The sequence below is a fragment of the Puma concolor genome, chromosome D3, assembly GCF_028749965.1.
Source record: "Puma concolor isolate L17-30 chromosome D3, mPumCon1.1.hap2, whole genome shotgun sequence".
In the NCBI taxonomy this organism is placed as follows: domain Eukaryota; kingdom Metazoa; phylum Chordata; class Mammalia; order Carnivora; family Felidae; genus Puma; species Puma concolor.
Window position 1 is genome coordinate 22,467,449 of NC_141678.1, and position 16,158 is coordinate 22,483,606.

Here is a 16,158-nt window from a genome sequence, read left to right on the forward strand (position 1 = left end):
GGGCAGGTGCACAAACACTTTAATCATTTCATAGGCAGGGTTTGAGCGTCTGTGCGGAGCCCCCACCAGCTACTATGCCACAGCAAGCACTGGGGCCACCCCCATGAAGGTGGAGTTGAGAGCTGGGATCAGGGCTGTAGCCCCTGGGCCATAGAGGTCTCCTTGCAGGGCTTCAATCCCAGAGGGGCAGTCCTCATAGCACCAGTAGCCAGTGACTTCTCCTCCTTGTGTTGAGGAGTCGGAGATGCTTTATACCCTACAGACCATGCATGGCCTTCAAAGGATGCCTGTGTGGCCAGACTGGGCCAGACTGGAGCAGACAGCCCTCCCAGGGAAAGCGCTTGGTTAACTGATCCAGGGTGGATGATAGCTTAGGACCTTCACAAGGGTGGTAGCTGGAATGATCCAGGGGACCCTATCCAAGTGCACATGAGGTAGCAGCAGGGTTGGGCTGTTACAGCGATGTCTGGAGGGAAGGCAGAAGCCCAGGGAGTGGGCAAGGCTGCTGGGGTGAGTGAGCGCAGAAGCTACCAGGTAGCCAGCCTCAGCTCAATGGTTTCTCCATCCTTGGGGGTGTATTCAGCAATACCTGCAGAAACAGATTGAGCAGGGGGGTTAACAGGGAAGAGAATCCTATCCCCAACCTCTTCTTATGGACAAGCACCCTGAGGCCAGGGTCTATAAGACCCACTCAGGGCTTGGTGGTGGGAAAGTGGGAACTATCCAGAGCTGTCTGGAAACTGAAATTAGCTGTAACCTCGGGTCCCTAAGGCCCACAGGCTTATTTTAAGGTGGGGGAGCCCCCCAGGGGGGTATACAGGACAGCATTCTGGATAACTAACACAGGGTGAAAGGAGCCAGAGACCCCTTGACAACACCTGGTGGGCAGGTGTTGAAGACAGGGTCACTGTCTTCATAGTCCCCTGTGGGGCCAATGGGAAGAGGGACTTGCTCAGTGTGGTCTGAAGGAAGAACCAAGACTGTGAGTGAAGTCTCCTTCAGGGCCAGCCTCTGATCACTAGAGACAAACCAGGCTCCAGCATGATACCTGGGTTCAAGCCCCAGCTCTTCACTCATCAGCGGTATGACTTTGAGCAAGTTATTTAACCTCTGTGAGTGCTAGTTTTCCCATCTAAAATGGGGACAATAATGGTATCAACAACCAGGCATTCCTTTTTCCCCATAAGAGGGGGTTCAAGCTGGACTGGAGGGCTAGGGGGTGAGAGATAGAGGACACATGGCCCACATCTGCCTCATGATTGAGTTGTCCCAGGCTACCCTCCCTGCGCCACCCCCTTCCTTCCCCACAGCCCAGCCTCAGTAATTAGAGGCCAGATCTGGGGTCTCCATATGCCACGTCTTTGTTTTATTACTCAATCTTCTCAGAAGCCAGGCAGAGAAAGAGAATGCTTTTTCTTGGACTCCTTCAGAAAGTCCCACATTCTGGAAAGCACTTAGCTCAATTCCTGGCACATGACAGGTGCCCAACAGAAGCTCCAGGTAGCAAGAGCAGGGACAGATGACCCTTAAGAGTCTGCCTGGTGACTGGGGGCTGATGCACAAGGATGCTCATGACAGCTTGAGGTGTAAGAGTTAAAACTGGAGACACCCCAAATATCTAGCAGAAATCAAGAAGCTGCAGCCTATCCATCTCACTCCATGCCCCACCGCAGCACACAGTGCCAGGGCAGGCCCTGACTGGCCTAAACCAGGTGTGTGGCAATCCTTGCTCTCCAGCCAATGGTGAGTGCAGAACCTGAACCAGCTCCTAGCAACAGGGATGGGTCCAGGAATGTGCCTGTGTCCCAATTCCACCTTTGTCTGCTGGGGGCAAACAAAGTTCTAAAAGGGAGCAGCTCTGGGAAGACATAAGAAGGGTGTGGAAGCCAACAGAGAAAGGAGTATGGAATCACAGGGGAGCAGGGCTGGAGACCAGGTTACACCAGCCCTGAAGTCCTCAGTCCAAGACACTCTGGACTTGGGTCACAACAACCCAATGGATGTCATACAGTGGAAGCTAGTTTGCATCGTGTTTCCTGTTACTTGCAGCTCAAAGCATCCTCGTGAGTGATATATTCTACGTGGCTATTACAAAGGAAGGGGGAAATCTACATACAGCAACACAGAAAGATGTCTACAATACATTAAGAATGAAAAAAGGGGCGCCTGGGTGGCTCAGTTGGTAGAGCATGTGACTCTTGATCTCAGGGTCATGAGTTCGAGTCCCACACTGAGCACAGAGCTTACTTTAAAATAAACAAACAAACAAACAAATAAAATGTTTAAAAAAAAGAACAAAAATTAAAAAAAAATAAGTTGCAAAACAATATACAGGGCTCTGCCATGCAGTATGCTAGCACTAGCCACATGCAGCTATACAGTGTTTGAAATCTTAGTACAGAAAAAGCATGCAAAATGTCACTAATAATTTTACACTGATTATAACTTGGAATGATAATATTTTGGATATATTTGGTTAAATAAGATACATTATTAATATTAGTGTCACCAACTAGAAAATTTAGAATTACACATGTGCCTTGCATTTTACTTCTGTTGGACAGTATTGCTACAGAGCATGGCTCCATTTTTATGAAAAAATAAACTTATGTATTTAAAAAATTAGGTAGAAAAAATACACCAACAGTTAAAAACAAGAAATAAAAAGCAAAAACAAAAACAAAAAAAAAGAAAAAAGAAAGGAAAAGAAAATATATCAATAGTTAAAAGAAGTTATTTCCGGGTAGCAAATTATAGGTGATTTTAACTTTCTTCTTTTTTGCCTGATTTCCTAGAGTTGCCACAGTAACTTACATAAAAATTCTTAAGCATTCAGTTAAATAACGTACAAGCAACCTTGAGCATCAGTGATTATCTGAGGCTGAGGCCCAGAAAGATTCAGAGGAAAGCTGAGGTGTGCTGGCCTCACTGCAACAATCCCATCCTCACTGCTGGATGGGGGAAATGTCCAGAGGTAGCTGGTCACCAGACCTACCCTGTAGCAGTGGGGTGTCAGGGGCTCGGAGGAGCTGCCAGAACTCACGTTCCCCAGCTTCTTTTCCCATCACAGAGGTCAGGAAGGGGCCTGACAAGGTGTTCTGCGTTCCATACCTACCAAAGGGACAAAGAGAGGGAGAAGTGACTTTTGCTTCCACTGACCCAACAGCAGGAGCAGAACTTCCCCCACCAAGAAAGTCCTGGCCTCTCCCTTAGGGCCAGAGTCCTTCCCAGGCCATAGGCCTCACCTCCATGCCTCCTCTGCAGCCCCCTGACACTGCCCACCCAGGGGACTTCACCCTCTCTGCATTGACCAGGACCATGGCCTACAGGAAGGGACACCTATTATATTAACAACTCAGCAGCTGCCCCCTCTCTGGGAGCTGATATTGCAGGGGTGACGGTCAGAAGATGCCAGCCCCATATATAAGATGCCAATGCCCAATGAGAGAGGGTGAAGCCAGCATGCAGATAAAAGCAGGAACATGTGAGATGGAGACACCTGGTGGTGGCATTGGGTCTCTGGTTCTGGAAATTTTATGACTCAGTGGCACTCCCCTCTTCTTGTGGCAAGATTGCTCAGTCTTCTCTCTGATTCTACACACCCCATGTTCCCCATTACCAGAGAAAGTTGGAGTTAGATTTCTGACCTTTGCAACCAAGAGACTCCTTATTCACACCACCCCCACCCTGAGCTCCTGGTCTCCAACTCTGTGTTTCTCCAGACCACGTGGATGCTGCTGCCAAAGGGATCCTCTTAAATCCATAGGCCATGTTCTTCCTCTCCCCAAAAGGCTTATCAACGTTTCTGTCTTAGAGAGGGAGGGTTTTTACAGTTTTAAGAAACAGAAAACCACTCATGGTGACTTAGTCAAAGGGAAAGTGTTATTTGAGGGGGTGTCATGGAGCAGTCCCCATTGCCCTGTCATTCCCTAACTCTATGGGTCCATGTGGCTGCTTGGAGCACGTCTCTCTGTTTCTCTCTCTCTCCTCTCTTTCTCTCAGGAATCTCTCTGCAGTCCAGCTTTCCCTGCCATGCATTCATGTGCCGTCAGACATGGCCTTCCTGCCTGGCCTCTGCACCCAGTTCAGACACCTACTTCCACTAACAGAATTGCTTCTCTGATTAATATCCCTGATGTCTTCTCAGAGGCTTTGGAATTCTGAATTAAAACGTTAAGTTCTTTTATTTATTTATGTATTTATTTTTTCATTTTGATGACATTTTACAGACAGGAAGGCCAGCAGGTTCTGGGTAATCTCAATGCCTGCTGGACTGTGGCCTGCCAAAGGTGCTCGGTGTGTGTGGCCGTCTGGGACTGTGTTGGCTCCCAGCAGTATTGCTGTATGAGCTGCAGGCTACCAGGAAGAGAACTGAGGTGGGCTTAGTAGGTAACTCATCACAGGGAGTAGACCAAGCCCATGTGATAATAAAAATTCTTATTCTTATGAAAGCTAACATGTATTGAGCTTACTAAGTGTGGGACCCTGCATATATAATAAGCATGTTCCATGTCTTCCTTGTGCACTAATTCCTAGACTCTTTGCATGGGCCCCGTGAGGAGCAGGGTACAGCTGGTGTCTTCAATGGCTCATTGGAAATAACGGGTTCTGGGCCTGTAGCTGGGGAGTGGTGGAGCTGGGATTCCAGTGTGGGTACTCTGCCTCCAGAGCATGTTTTCATAGCTACAGAACAACGCTGGCCCATGGCTGTCTGTTTCCACTACAGCGTGAGCTATCAGGGTTGGAGAAGGTGGAAGCAGAGCCTGGGCCGGCACCTCTCTTGAGGGAGCCTTCTCTTCCATCCTCGTCCCATCCAAGTTCTGTTTCAGGGGTGTGGGGTCAGGAGGGGGTGAGGGCTGGGAGGTGGGGGTCTCACATGAATCCTCTGAGCTTCTGGGCCTTCTTAAGGACATCTTCCAAGGAGGACCCAGCAGGGACAGAGATGGAGTTTATGTATGGTGGCGAGACACTGGGGACCTTCAGCACGACGCGGATGACCTCTTGGGGCGATGAAGGGGTCTCCACAACTGGTTCCAACATGACTATGTCAGGGAGAGAGGAAGGGGCAGCTGGTGTGAGGGCAAGGAGCCAGGTGTTGGTGTTCCTTTCTTCCCTCGAAGACACTGTGGCTCTTCAGAACCTTTTCCTGCCCCTTGGTCCCATCTCAGCCAGCACCACCAGCTGCCATCCCAGCCTCCCTTGTCCCTTAGCCCCCCAGTTCCCCAGCTGCCCAAAGTTGGGCCCCTCACTGGTTTTTCTGCCTCCAGTATCCCCCTTCCCACATAGCACCCCAGAGGGCTCTTTCTAGAACATGCATTTATTCATATGACTCCCCTGTTACCTCTGAAGGTCTCCTCTCTTCATTCTCCTGCCTGTAAGCCCAGCTCATTCTCCCAGACCCTACTCTCTAGTAAGACCTTCCCCAAAATTTCAGTCTTTTCCACCTCGGTGCCTGTTCTTGCTGCCTCCTCTCTCCTCTGCCCTTACTACCTTCTTCCTCCACTAGCAGATCCCACTCCCCAACTCAAGTCCGTCTCCCAGATGAAGCCCTGATTCAAGCTGCTAATTGGAACTCATTACGATGTATCAGAGCTACCCAAAATGTGTCTCTCCCATTCATTCATTCAAACATTTCTATATCGGGCATCATGCAAGGGGCTGCAGATTCATGGCCCACCCAGAGCTCTCTATTTGGTATCTCTCTCCTCATACTGTGGCTTTCTAGAAACTGTGACTGCATCTTAGCTGACAGTATGTCCCACGTGCACCCCCAAACCCCCGTTGACTCAGCAAATCAGGACTAAGCAACTTCCCTTCCCTGACACATGCAGACTTCAGGAAGGGCCCTGCAGACTGAAAAGAACAGGGCTCCCCTGAAAGGCCTAGCTACCTCTTGGTGCCTCACAGTCTGGGGAGATGAGATCCACATAGCTCTTGCCATTCAGGACAGGCAGCAGCTGGGAAATCATGAGAGCGTTCTGGAAGGCCCCGTCCTGCACACTGGCCAACAGAGCAGCCCTTGCCTTAAGGCACGCTGTGCCCAGCTCCACCCCAGGCATGGAGGACTTCATCAGTAACTGGTGACAGAACGGGGAAGAGAAGGAGGAGGTGAGGTGGGTCAGCTGGCATGGAGGGGGCAGGTCTTCCAGCCTCTGACCAGGCCACCTCCCACCAAACACCAGGGTGGGCTATGGCCCCAAGCTCTCCTTCCTACCTGTAGTGCCAGAGGGGTGCTGTAGACATTTCCAAAGTAGCCCTCAGGGGTCTGGGCCTTTAGGATCTTCTCTCGTATGTTCTCAATGGCCCGGGTGATCTGGTGTTTCCGATTGGGGTTGAGGTTGGAGTGCTCTAGACAGGTGAAGGCCAAGCCTGCCATGGCCACTGTGTCTGCAGGGGACAGAGCCAATTGGGGTCAGACCAGGCAGGGCCCTGGGGCAATAGGTGACCACCCAAGGCCTCGAAGAAGGGCCATAATCAGATCAGCAGTTTAGAAAGTTTTCACCAGCTAAAGGGAACAACTCAGTCCAGTGTGCCTAGAGTTTGCTCAGTTTGGCCACTGTAAGTCCAGAGTCCTGGAAGCCCCTTAGTTCCAGGCAAATGGGGATGATAGGTCACCCTACCCCTGTCTATTATTTAAGGGTTAGAGGTTAGGGAGAGAACCTGGAGGAGAGACAAGAGGACTTTATCTTACACCACTCATTCCCAAACCTGCCTGCCCTTTGAAATCACCAGGGAAGTCTGGAACTCACTGATAGCTGGGTCTACCTCCAGCTAGATTTAATAGGTCCAGGCAGCCTCCTGGGCCCCAAGGTGATTACTGTGTCCACAGTGGTTTTTCTACAAGCCTCGGGCAGAGAAAGCTTCCTACTGCCTTCTCTCTGGGGCACCTCCTTGCCCTCCCAACCTACTCCATCCTACCCCCACCCTATGCGAGGCACACACACTCACTCACAGAATGCCAGAACTGAAAGAGACCCTGAATCACAGTGACAAGAAAGGGCACTGGAAGCCCAAGGTCACATAGTGAGGTAGCAGTTCCAAAATCCACGTCTCAGTCTTCCAAGCTCATATAATGACAAGATCATAACTATGTATCCAGAACTTCTCTGTGCCAAGCACCAATCTAAGTCCTTTATTTATAAGGCATCTTCTATCAAGATACTGCTGGGAGGTTATTTTACAGGAGAGGCTGAACCAGAAAGGCCAGCTGGCTTGCCCAGGGTGTCCTACAATCAGTGTGTGTGACAGAGCAGGGGTCAGGATCTCAGTTCAGCTCCAACACTAGCTCACAACCACTGTACCACACTCAAGAGTCCTCACCATTTCACTCCTAAGGGACTCATGAGGAGGGGCCCCAAGGAAAGGTGATCTTGGGCAGAGGGGTAGAGGCCCTCAGTTGGGGCTGGGGACTGGAGGAGTGCCAGCCTGGCTTTAGCAGGGTCTAGCCCACTCACCCACAGAGAGGTGGCCCTGGTGGAGATGCTGTTCATGTTCCACGGCATACAGGAGCTTTCCCACCACACTGTCATGGAGCCGCTTCTGGTGAACACACAGGGCCAGGATGCCCAGGCCATACTGATAGTAGCTGGTGTGGGGCTGGCCTTTGTTATTGTGTCCTGGGAGGGAGAAAACCATGGGGCAGGGACTTCATACCAGGCCTGAAGGGTTGCCTCTCTGCCCACTCCCAGCAACCAGCCCAGCCGGCACACAGGACCCCCTTGCCTATGCTTCCTGACACCCTCCTTTGGGTCGCGAGATCCTTCATTCCTTCATTCCCTCAATCCGTTCTTGCTGAAGATCCACTACGTGTCAGGTGCTGTGCTCAGAGTGATGACCAAGCCGGTGGTGACCGGCCAGGCACAGCACAGCCAGGGTCTCCAACAGTAACACAACCTGTACTCATGACAGCATGATTAGTACTGAAATGTGGACCGAGGTCTCTGGGGCCATATGGTAGAGGTCTTTGACTAGCTGGGGAGTCAGAGCAGGATTCTCTAAGACAGTGATGCTGGGATGGTGGGCGGGGGGGGGGGGGGGGGGAGCTAAGGTGGAGCAGGAGTAAGCTAGAAGGGGAGGGAAATCTTCTAGATTGAGAAAACATATATTAAGACCTTGATCTGCAAGCTGAGAGATCAGTGTGGCCAGAGCCAGAGGGGCAGGTGAGTGGGTGAGCCAGAGAATGGGAGAGCAGGTCTTAGAGAGGAGAAGAAGGGCAGACAGACTGGGCTTGAGGTGCTGTGGACACAGCAGTGGGCAGCCTGTGCAGGGTTTGAGCAGGGCTAATAACATCAGATTTACATTTAAAATGCTTGCTCTGGCTGTCATGTGCCGGGCCGAATCAGGAGGCAAGACAGTTGGCAGAGAGAGGCTGAGGAGTAAGTAGTACAGGGGCTGTGCCAGGGGTCGACAGTCAGGTCAGTCATGGTGGCTGAGCAGTAGAACTTGTCAACAGAGTATATGTAGAGTGCAGGAAAGGCTTGATCAAGGATGGCAACTGCAGCAGGCCTAAGCCTCTAGGTGGATAGTGACACAGGCAGAATGGGGGGTAGGAAAGAAGCCTGAGGAGAAAACCCAAAGTTCTGACTTAGATGCTCCCCCACAGAATACTACCTGATGAGCCCCACCCCCCAACACTTGGCAGACCACGTCCCCCTCACCAATGGCCTTTTTCTCGTCCTCCAGGAACCGCTTCAGCTGCGAGACCAGCCTGTCCCCCTTGCGGCCCTCAACAAGCTCACAGTTAGCCCTGAGAGCTAGCAGGTAGAGGGCCAGCTGGCCCATGGAGGGCTTGTCCTGGTAGTCACTGTTGTCATCGTTGAAGGTAAGCCTAGGAAAAAGCCAGTTAACAACACTTCTGTAAGAAAGTGCCACCCTCTCAGTTGGTTAAGCTTCCGACTTCGGCTCAGGTCACGATCTCATGGTCCGTGAGTTCGAGCCCCGCGTCGGGCTCTGTGCTGACAGCTCAGAGCCTGGAGCCTGTTTCAGATTGTGTCTCCCTCTCTCTGACCCTCCCCCGTTCATGCTCTGTCTCTCTCTGTCTCAAAAATAAATAAACGTTAAAAAAAAAATTAAAAAAAAAAAAAAAGAAAGTGCCACCCTGGTGAGCCTGGCTTGGGGCACCCCCCTCAACATCATAAAGTGAAAAAAAACCTAACAATAAGAAACTTTGAACTGCCCAAAGCAGATGTAATCAGCTGTGCAAGTTGTAAGGTGCATGCCACACATATTTCATAAAGATGAAAAATTAGACTCAAGGACAAACCCTGAGGGTTCTCACATCCAAATGACCTGTGCTTACCCCACCATTTTGATCACACTTTGCCTACACAGTCTTCCCTTTCTTCCCTCTCCCTGCCCTGCATCCACTCTTTGAGAGGGAGTCCAAGCAGGACAGGCTTCATGGTGTTCCTGATCCTTCACCTCTCATTCAAACTCCCACAGTGAGCCTCAGAACAGGTCTTCCTTAATGCCCCTGGAAAGGGAGCACAGAGTTAGATGCTGCTAGATGCTGCTTCTGGGCTTAGTATGGAAGATTGCAGTCATGGATTAGTGATGTCTGCCTTAGCATGGGAGGGAAGCACAGACGGATGCTGCTTCTGGGCTCAGTATGGGATGGGGGGCAGAGGGGGAACTGTGGTCATGGATTAGTGATGTCTGCCTCCAATCTGGTCAAGCCAACCCCATTCTACAGATGGAGAAAGTGCCAAAGGAGACAAACTTGCCCAAAATCTCCCAACAAATCAATGGCAGCCCAAACGAGAATATAGTTCTCCTGTCTCTTAGGATGTGGAGCAAGGTGTGGGGAAAGGAGAAGAAAGTGAACAGCAATACCCCAGGAGGCTGTGCTGGTAACTGAGTTTGAGGATGTGCAGATAGAAGGCCTCCCTGGCCCCGGCCTGCAAGCTGGAGAGGCGCAGACCCACGTAGATACTGGGGTTCAGGTGCTCCAGAGAGAGCCAGTCCATCCAGGGCAAGAGGCGCTGGCCCAGCCTCTCCACCAGCTTGCTATCCACCTGTGGTATTTCTTAGGAAAGAGAACAGACCAAGTGAGGTCACAAGGCTAGGCCACCGGCAAGGAACTGCTTTTACCTTACCAGGGCCTTCTCCGGGGTATAAACAGCTCTACTCCCTCTCCATCCAGTACACACCCTACTTGTATGGGAAAATATGGCTGTAATAAAAGGCAGTATGTAAATAGGGGAAAGTAGATTTCCCAGAAGAGCAGTTGGAGTGGGCCAGGGAGAGGTGGCGGGCTGAGGGCAGAGGAAGCTGGTACCGGGCAACCAGTCTGCCATCAGGAGTAACAGGGAATGGAGGCCAAGCCGTGTGATATGCTCCAGCCACTGTGCCCGACCTCACTTGGTCCTCATGCCAGCCCTGTGGCATAAGTACTGTCATCATTGCTTTGCATAAAAGAGGAAACAGCCATTCAGAATCAGGTTGTGTCTTCCAGAAGGTTGCATGGCCAAGGATAAACCTGCCTACAAAACCCCTGTTCTCTGGTGCTCGGCTAAATTCACGTTCTATCCATTTACACAAACTGCAACCCACATGCAGAACATGTTACATACCCAGTTTTAAAACTCTGCTGGCTGCCTATGGCTAACTGGGGCTCTCCTGGTGAGCTTCCTCTGTATAGATCTCAAAATAATGCTTTTCCTATCACATCTGTTTAGGTGAAGGGGACCTGAGATTGAGGGGTGAATCCTTGGAAAGCCATCATCGTTTACAACCATTTCTCTGTGTGCTTTGGGATTTGCCTGAAACTGTGTAACCAAAATGCTGACATACCAGGGGAAGCCTCAGGGATATTTTCTAGCTCCAGCTGACTGCTGCCTTCTGCCCTTAGGGAAGGAAACTTGAGCTCAGTAGGTGGCCCTGGAGGCACTTTGGACTTTTCCCCATTTACTGCCTCCCAGTTGCTGTAGGGCTCCAGCTACTTCCACTGGGCCACATCTCAGGATGCTGGGCAGGCCACCCCTCCCAGGAGATTCAGCAATGGAACTGCCAACCAGAGCTCTTCACCTGCCTCTTGGGCCTTCTGATACGAGGACAGGGTTCCTCTCATACAGGCCCACCTTTCTTGGTTTGGGTCCCACCATTTTTTTTTTAAAGTAATCTCTACCCTCAACGTGGGGCTTGAACTCACGACCCTAAGATCAAGCGTCCCATGTTCTACAGACTGAGCTAGCCAGGTGCCTAATGGGTCCCACCATCTTATGCCTCTTTTCCCAAAAGTCACAGGTATTTGTTGCTACCTGTGGAGGTGGTGAGGGTAAGGGGTAAGGGTGACTTTTCTTTCTCTTTCTCTTTCTCAGTGCCTTTCTGTATCTGCTTCCATTTCTTTTTTTTTTTTTTTTTTCTTTTTTTATTCTGCTTCCATTTCCTCATTCTCTCTGGATCTGTCTTAGTCTCTACCTCTTTCAGCCTATCTCTCTGGTCATCTGTCTCTCTGTAACTCTCTTTCCCTCTCTCTTTTCTTCAAACTGGTAGGGGAGCCTCACCCCCACTCCAGGCTTTGACCTCCAGCAGATGAGTCAGCCCTGGGGCTACAAGTGATAAAAAGAGGAGCCAGAGCTATAAAGAGAGGCTGATAACCACAATTCAGCCTCCTTAAAAGGAAGGAGCCAGGCAGATTCACCTCAGTAATAAAAGTGGCACTGGGCAAGCTCCCTCCCATGGTGCCTCCTGCTCACAGGGCCACCCAGCATTGCCAGCTGACTGGCTTTGACATACAGAAGCATAGAAGCCTACCCTGGGCAAGCATTAGTGCAGCATCCTTGTCAATTTCACAACTGCACAGAGCTTTAAGCTGGTAAAGCAGATGTTATGGGATCCTTCACACCACACCAAGGAGGAAGGCCAGGAAGCATTCTTAGACCATTTTGCAGGTGAGGGAATGAGGGTTGAGCAGGTAAGTGGCTCAGCAGTAGTGGGCTGTACCCCCAAACCCTGCCCAGGGCTTCTGTCTTGACTATGGGCCCACTATTGAATGGTTCATGCCCAGTGAGGATGAGGACTGGGTCCCAGGTCTCCCCTGGGGACTATCTAGACAGGAACCAAGATCCAATAGTGAGGGGCCTGGTTGCATTTATGGAACACAGGTTGGAGGCTCCTGGTGCTCAGGGAAGACCCTGGCCTGGAATTCTGAGAACTGAGTCCAACAAAGCCCCGACAGGTCACCGGGCTCCTCCAACCCTTGACAGACTCATCTGTCACTTGGACATGACTGAACCTGCCTCTCGATTTCTCCAAAGATCACAAGAGACACTGGGAGTGAAAGCATATTGCACAGTGTAAGGCTGTGGGCAGAATATAAGGAGGGAGGAGAGGTGGGTAGCCCCAAAACACAGAGGCTTCCCTGCCTGCCTTCTGCTTTCTGCCCATCGCCAGTGCACAAATAGCCCCAGGCCTGTGTGCTCAGACTCCCAAGGGTTCCCAGAGAGACTCCTGGGGACACGGGCACACAGAGCTGAAGCAGCCAGGCTCCTATGCTAGTATGCAAATGCCTTGCCATGACCTGCCACCTGTGCCTCTCTCGGGCTTGTCTCCTGTAACAGTGACTGCATACTAGCTTCCCTCTGCCTGGGATGCCCGTTCTACCCCCAAACACACTCCTTTTCTTGCCAGCTCCTTTTCTTCCTCTGGGCCTCAATCCCCCTGTCACCCCTGGTCCTCGGAAATCCTTCCCTGAACGCTCTTCCTGAATCAGTGGCCCCCAGCTCTCCACCTCCATGCCTGGCTCACTTCCTTTGGTGCTTACCACGGCCCCCAAATACAGCACTGATTTGTCTCTTGACTTCTTTTGTCTGTCCCCTTTACTAGAACAGATGGACTAGGAAGACAAGGATGGGACCTGTCTTGCTCCTTGTTCTTTCCCCAAAGTCTAACACTGCACTGACACAGAGAAGTCTTAGTCAATGCATGTTGAATGAATAAATAAACAGATGAGTGAATGAATGGGAGCATTTTTGTACGGTGGGCTATCAGACATACACAGTTGACCCTTCAACAACATGTGTTTGAACTGCATGGGTCCACTTATATGTGAATTTTTCTTAATACAGTACAGTACTTTAAATGTATTTTCTGTGGTGCCTGGGTAGCTCAGTCACTTAAGTGCCTGACTCTTGGTTTTAGCTCAAGTCATGACTTCACAGTCTGTGGGTTCGAGCCCCAATCTGGCTCTGCACTATCAATGCAGGGATTCTCTCTCCCTCTCTCTCTGCCCCTCCCCTGCTCACACTCTTTCTCTGTCTCAAAATAAATAAACTTAAAAAAAATGTACTTTCTTTACCTTGTGATTTTTTTTGTTTTTAATATTTTTTTAATGTTTATTTATTTTTGAGACAATGCGAGAGACAGAGTGCAAGCAGCAGAGGGGCAGACAGAGGGAGACACAAAATCGGAAGTGGGCTCCAGGCTCTGAGCTGTCAGCCCAAGGCCAACGCAGGGCTCAAACTCATGAACTGTGAGATCGTGACCTGAGCCAAAGTCGGACGCTTAACTGACTGAGCCACCCAGGTGCCCCTACCTTGTGATTTTCTTAATAATATTTTTTTCTAGCCTACTTTATCATAAGAGTTCAGTATATAATACATATAACATACAAAACATGTGTTAATTGACTGTTTACCTTATCAGTAAGGCTTCTTTCCAGTCAACAGTAGGCTATTGGTAGTTAAGTTTTAGGGGAGTCAAAAGTTATACATGGATTTTTGGCTGCATGGAGGGTTGGCAGCCCTAACCCATGTTTTTCGAGGGTCAACTATAACTAATCTCATTATAGTGTGTCAAACATTGAGGTCCAGCTAAGTCCCAACTGTTAATGAAGCCCAAAGGGGCAGATACAATGCACCCTCCCACACACCCCAGCCTACTTCCCCAGGTATTATATAATCAGGGGCTTGGACATTATAGTCCTCCCTCCTAAGGACCCAGGAGGAAAGAGGCGCAGGATAGATCTGGTTACTCACCACAGATATCAGCGAGAGCCCCCAGGCCCCCAAGCAGGAAGAGGAGGACTCCAAGGTGCCCCATGGCAGGAGCAGGTGGGTGAGCAGCAGGCGGGAAGCTGGACAGACTCCTAGGGCTGGTCTTGCAGAGGCTTTCCTAACCACAGCCGGTCACGGCTCTAGAAGAGGCAGCTTCCTGTCACTGATTAATCCCTCCACGCCAAGCAGCAAACTGCTAAGTCAACAGAGAGAAAGAGGAAAAGATCTGTAGCTGAGGGAAAAGGAAGGGCAAAGAACAGAGGAAGGAAGGGCAGAGCAGTCTTCCTGGAGGTAGGGAATGGCGGGGGGGGGGGGGGGGGGGGGGGGAGGGGGTGGGGCAAGTAGGAATGGTATGAGACACCTTGAGGCCAGCCACATTCTGTCTTGCTGCCTAAAGAGCCCTGGGCAAGCACAGAAGGCCTGACATCTGATCTGCCCAAGTCTGTCCAACTGTGCCTGTGTGGTATCCCTTTCACTGTTCCAGCTGTGGACAGGAAGGACTGGGGTGCCTACCTGGTACCCCCCACCCCCAACAGAAGGAGACCCTGGAAGTGCTCACCCAGTTCTGGGACAGGGAGCAAACAGAAAGCTGTAGTGGTCACATGAGTGACTGCTGGCGTCAGCTGTTCTCTGCCTGCCCGCCCAGAGTTGGGGGTGGAAGGGGCTGGACCCGGGCCAGTTTTTTCAACCGGCCAGGAAAGCTGGAGGCCTCCTGAAGACAAAACGAAACAAGGAACAGGATTTAATCATTTGAGACACGAAGCGCTGGGTAGCAGGGCTACTTATTAGGTCTAGGAAAGTTACCTTAAAAAAATCTGTAAGGAGAAGAGAGAACAAAGGATTCCTCATCTGCCTAACTACACAGGAGAATCAATGTCTAAGAGTTAACCCTGGTGGTACTGTATGGCCTTGGCCAGGTCACTTAACCTCTCTGAGTTTGAAATAGTTTCTTCTGTATGAGATGACAGGGTTGGATGAGATCATTCTAAGCTCCTTTCCAGCTCAACTTGTGAAAATGTTATGATCTTAAAACACCTATAATCATTTCCTCTAATGAGGAATGCAGTCATATTATGGCTAATTGCCAAGGTTTAGCCTTTCAAGATAATCTGGTTTTGTGCCTGACTTATCACAATTCAAGCTCTTGACATCAATAAATACAAGTATATGTATCTGTTTACAGAAATACTTTACAAATTAAAATTAGATTCTCTGGTGCAAGAAGACTGGGTGTGGCCCATAGGAGTGAGGTTCTTGGGAAGGAGGGAGGCCAGCTGGAGGCCCAACATCTGCAGATTCTCAGGTTTGGACCTCCAGGGGACCCTCAGCAATTTGTGTGCAATGGAGTTGTCTTGATCTGGGACAGGACCGTCCTGGCCCCCCAACCCTCTGCCTGTGGTGGGTGGTGGTGATTCTGATTCCTGCCACTTCCAGGAAGGCAGCCTGGAGGAGGTAACCATGATGGAGGAACTCCCCATCCCCCAGCCTCTGGTGAGAAACAGTTTCCTTTAGGAGGATCACCTCTGATTCCCACAGACTCAAAAGTACTGTGGTGACCAACCAGGGAGGAGGCACATTTCCCATAGCTTATCAGAAACAGAATCACTGGGGGCAAAGCTGGGCTGTTTTAGGTAATACCGTCTAGAAAAGTGAAAAAGAAAGATGACTAAAATGTTTGGTTCAGGATTTCTACTTAGGGATCTACACCAAGAAAGTAAAAGTTAGCTTGGAATGAACAAGTGAAAGTCTGCCCTGTCCATGCATCAGGACAGGTACCGATAAAGTCAGCTGCAATGTTAACAGGAAACATTTTTCCCAAGGTCATGTTACAGCTATAAAGTGTCCCAATAATCATGTTCTTTGAGTGACTATTACTTTTTTACTGAGATTTCTTTGTTTTCCCCCTAAAATCATAAATTTGCTATTTGAAATCATAATTATAAGAAAGAAACATGCCTGGAGGAGCTAAGTCACTTTGACACAGAGAAGCAGCCTCAGGTAAGGAGTTTCTGGATACAACATTACACACCCAACCTTGTAATTTCCAAGGGAACAGGACTTTGGGTCCACTTTGCTGTCCAGGTCTGAAGTTGACCCCTCTCACGCAGCCCTGCAATGCATTGAGTCTATCGAAACACTGCTTGGTTTACATTTCATCTAACCA

General features: G+C 50.1%; 1 protein-coding gene across 2 annotated transcripts; it reads right to left on the reverse strand.

Moving 5' to 3' along the window:
- Window positions 1-2: 2 nt before the first annotated feature.
- On the reverse strand, window positions 3-14,701 carry TCN2 (transcobalamin 2). Of its 2 annotated transcripts, none has more exons than XM_086682059.1 (10): window positions 14,554-14,701; window positions 13,977-14,190; window positions 9,832-10,024; window positions 8,658-8,827; window positions 7,455-7,616; window positions 6,215-6,387; window positions 5,891-6,077; window positions 4,877-5,042; window positions 2,996-3,111; window positions 3-589 (listed from the first exon to the last, which is right to left on the reverse strand). In XM_086682059.1, the coding sequence occupies exons 2-10, from the start codon at window positions 14,038-14,040 to the stop codon at window positions 528-530; spliced, it is 1,293 nt and encodes a 430-aa protein (XP_086538185.1). In that variant the 5' UTR covers window positions 14,041-14,190; window positions 14,554-14,701; the 3' UTR covers window positions 3-527. The 2 variants fall into 2 exon arrangements, with proteins under 2 accessions (XP_086538185.1, XP_086538186.1); XM_086682060.1 differs by having other exon boundaries at window positions 13,977-14,187; window positions 14,554-14,699.
- Window positions 14,702-16,158: the final 1,457 nt, after the last annotated feature.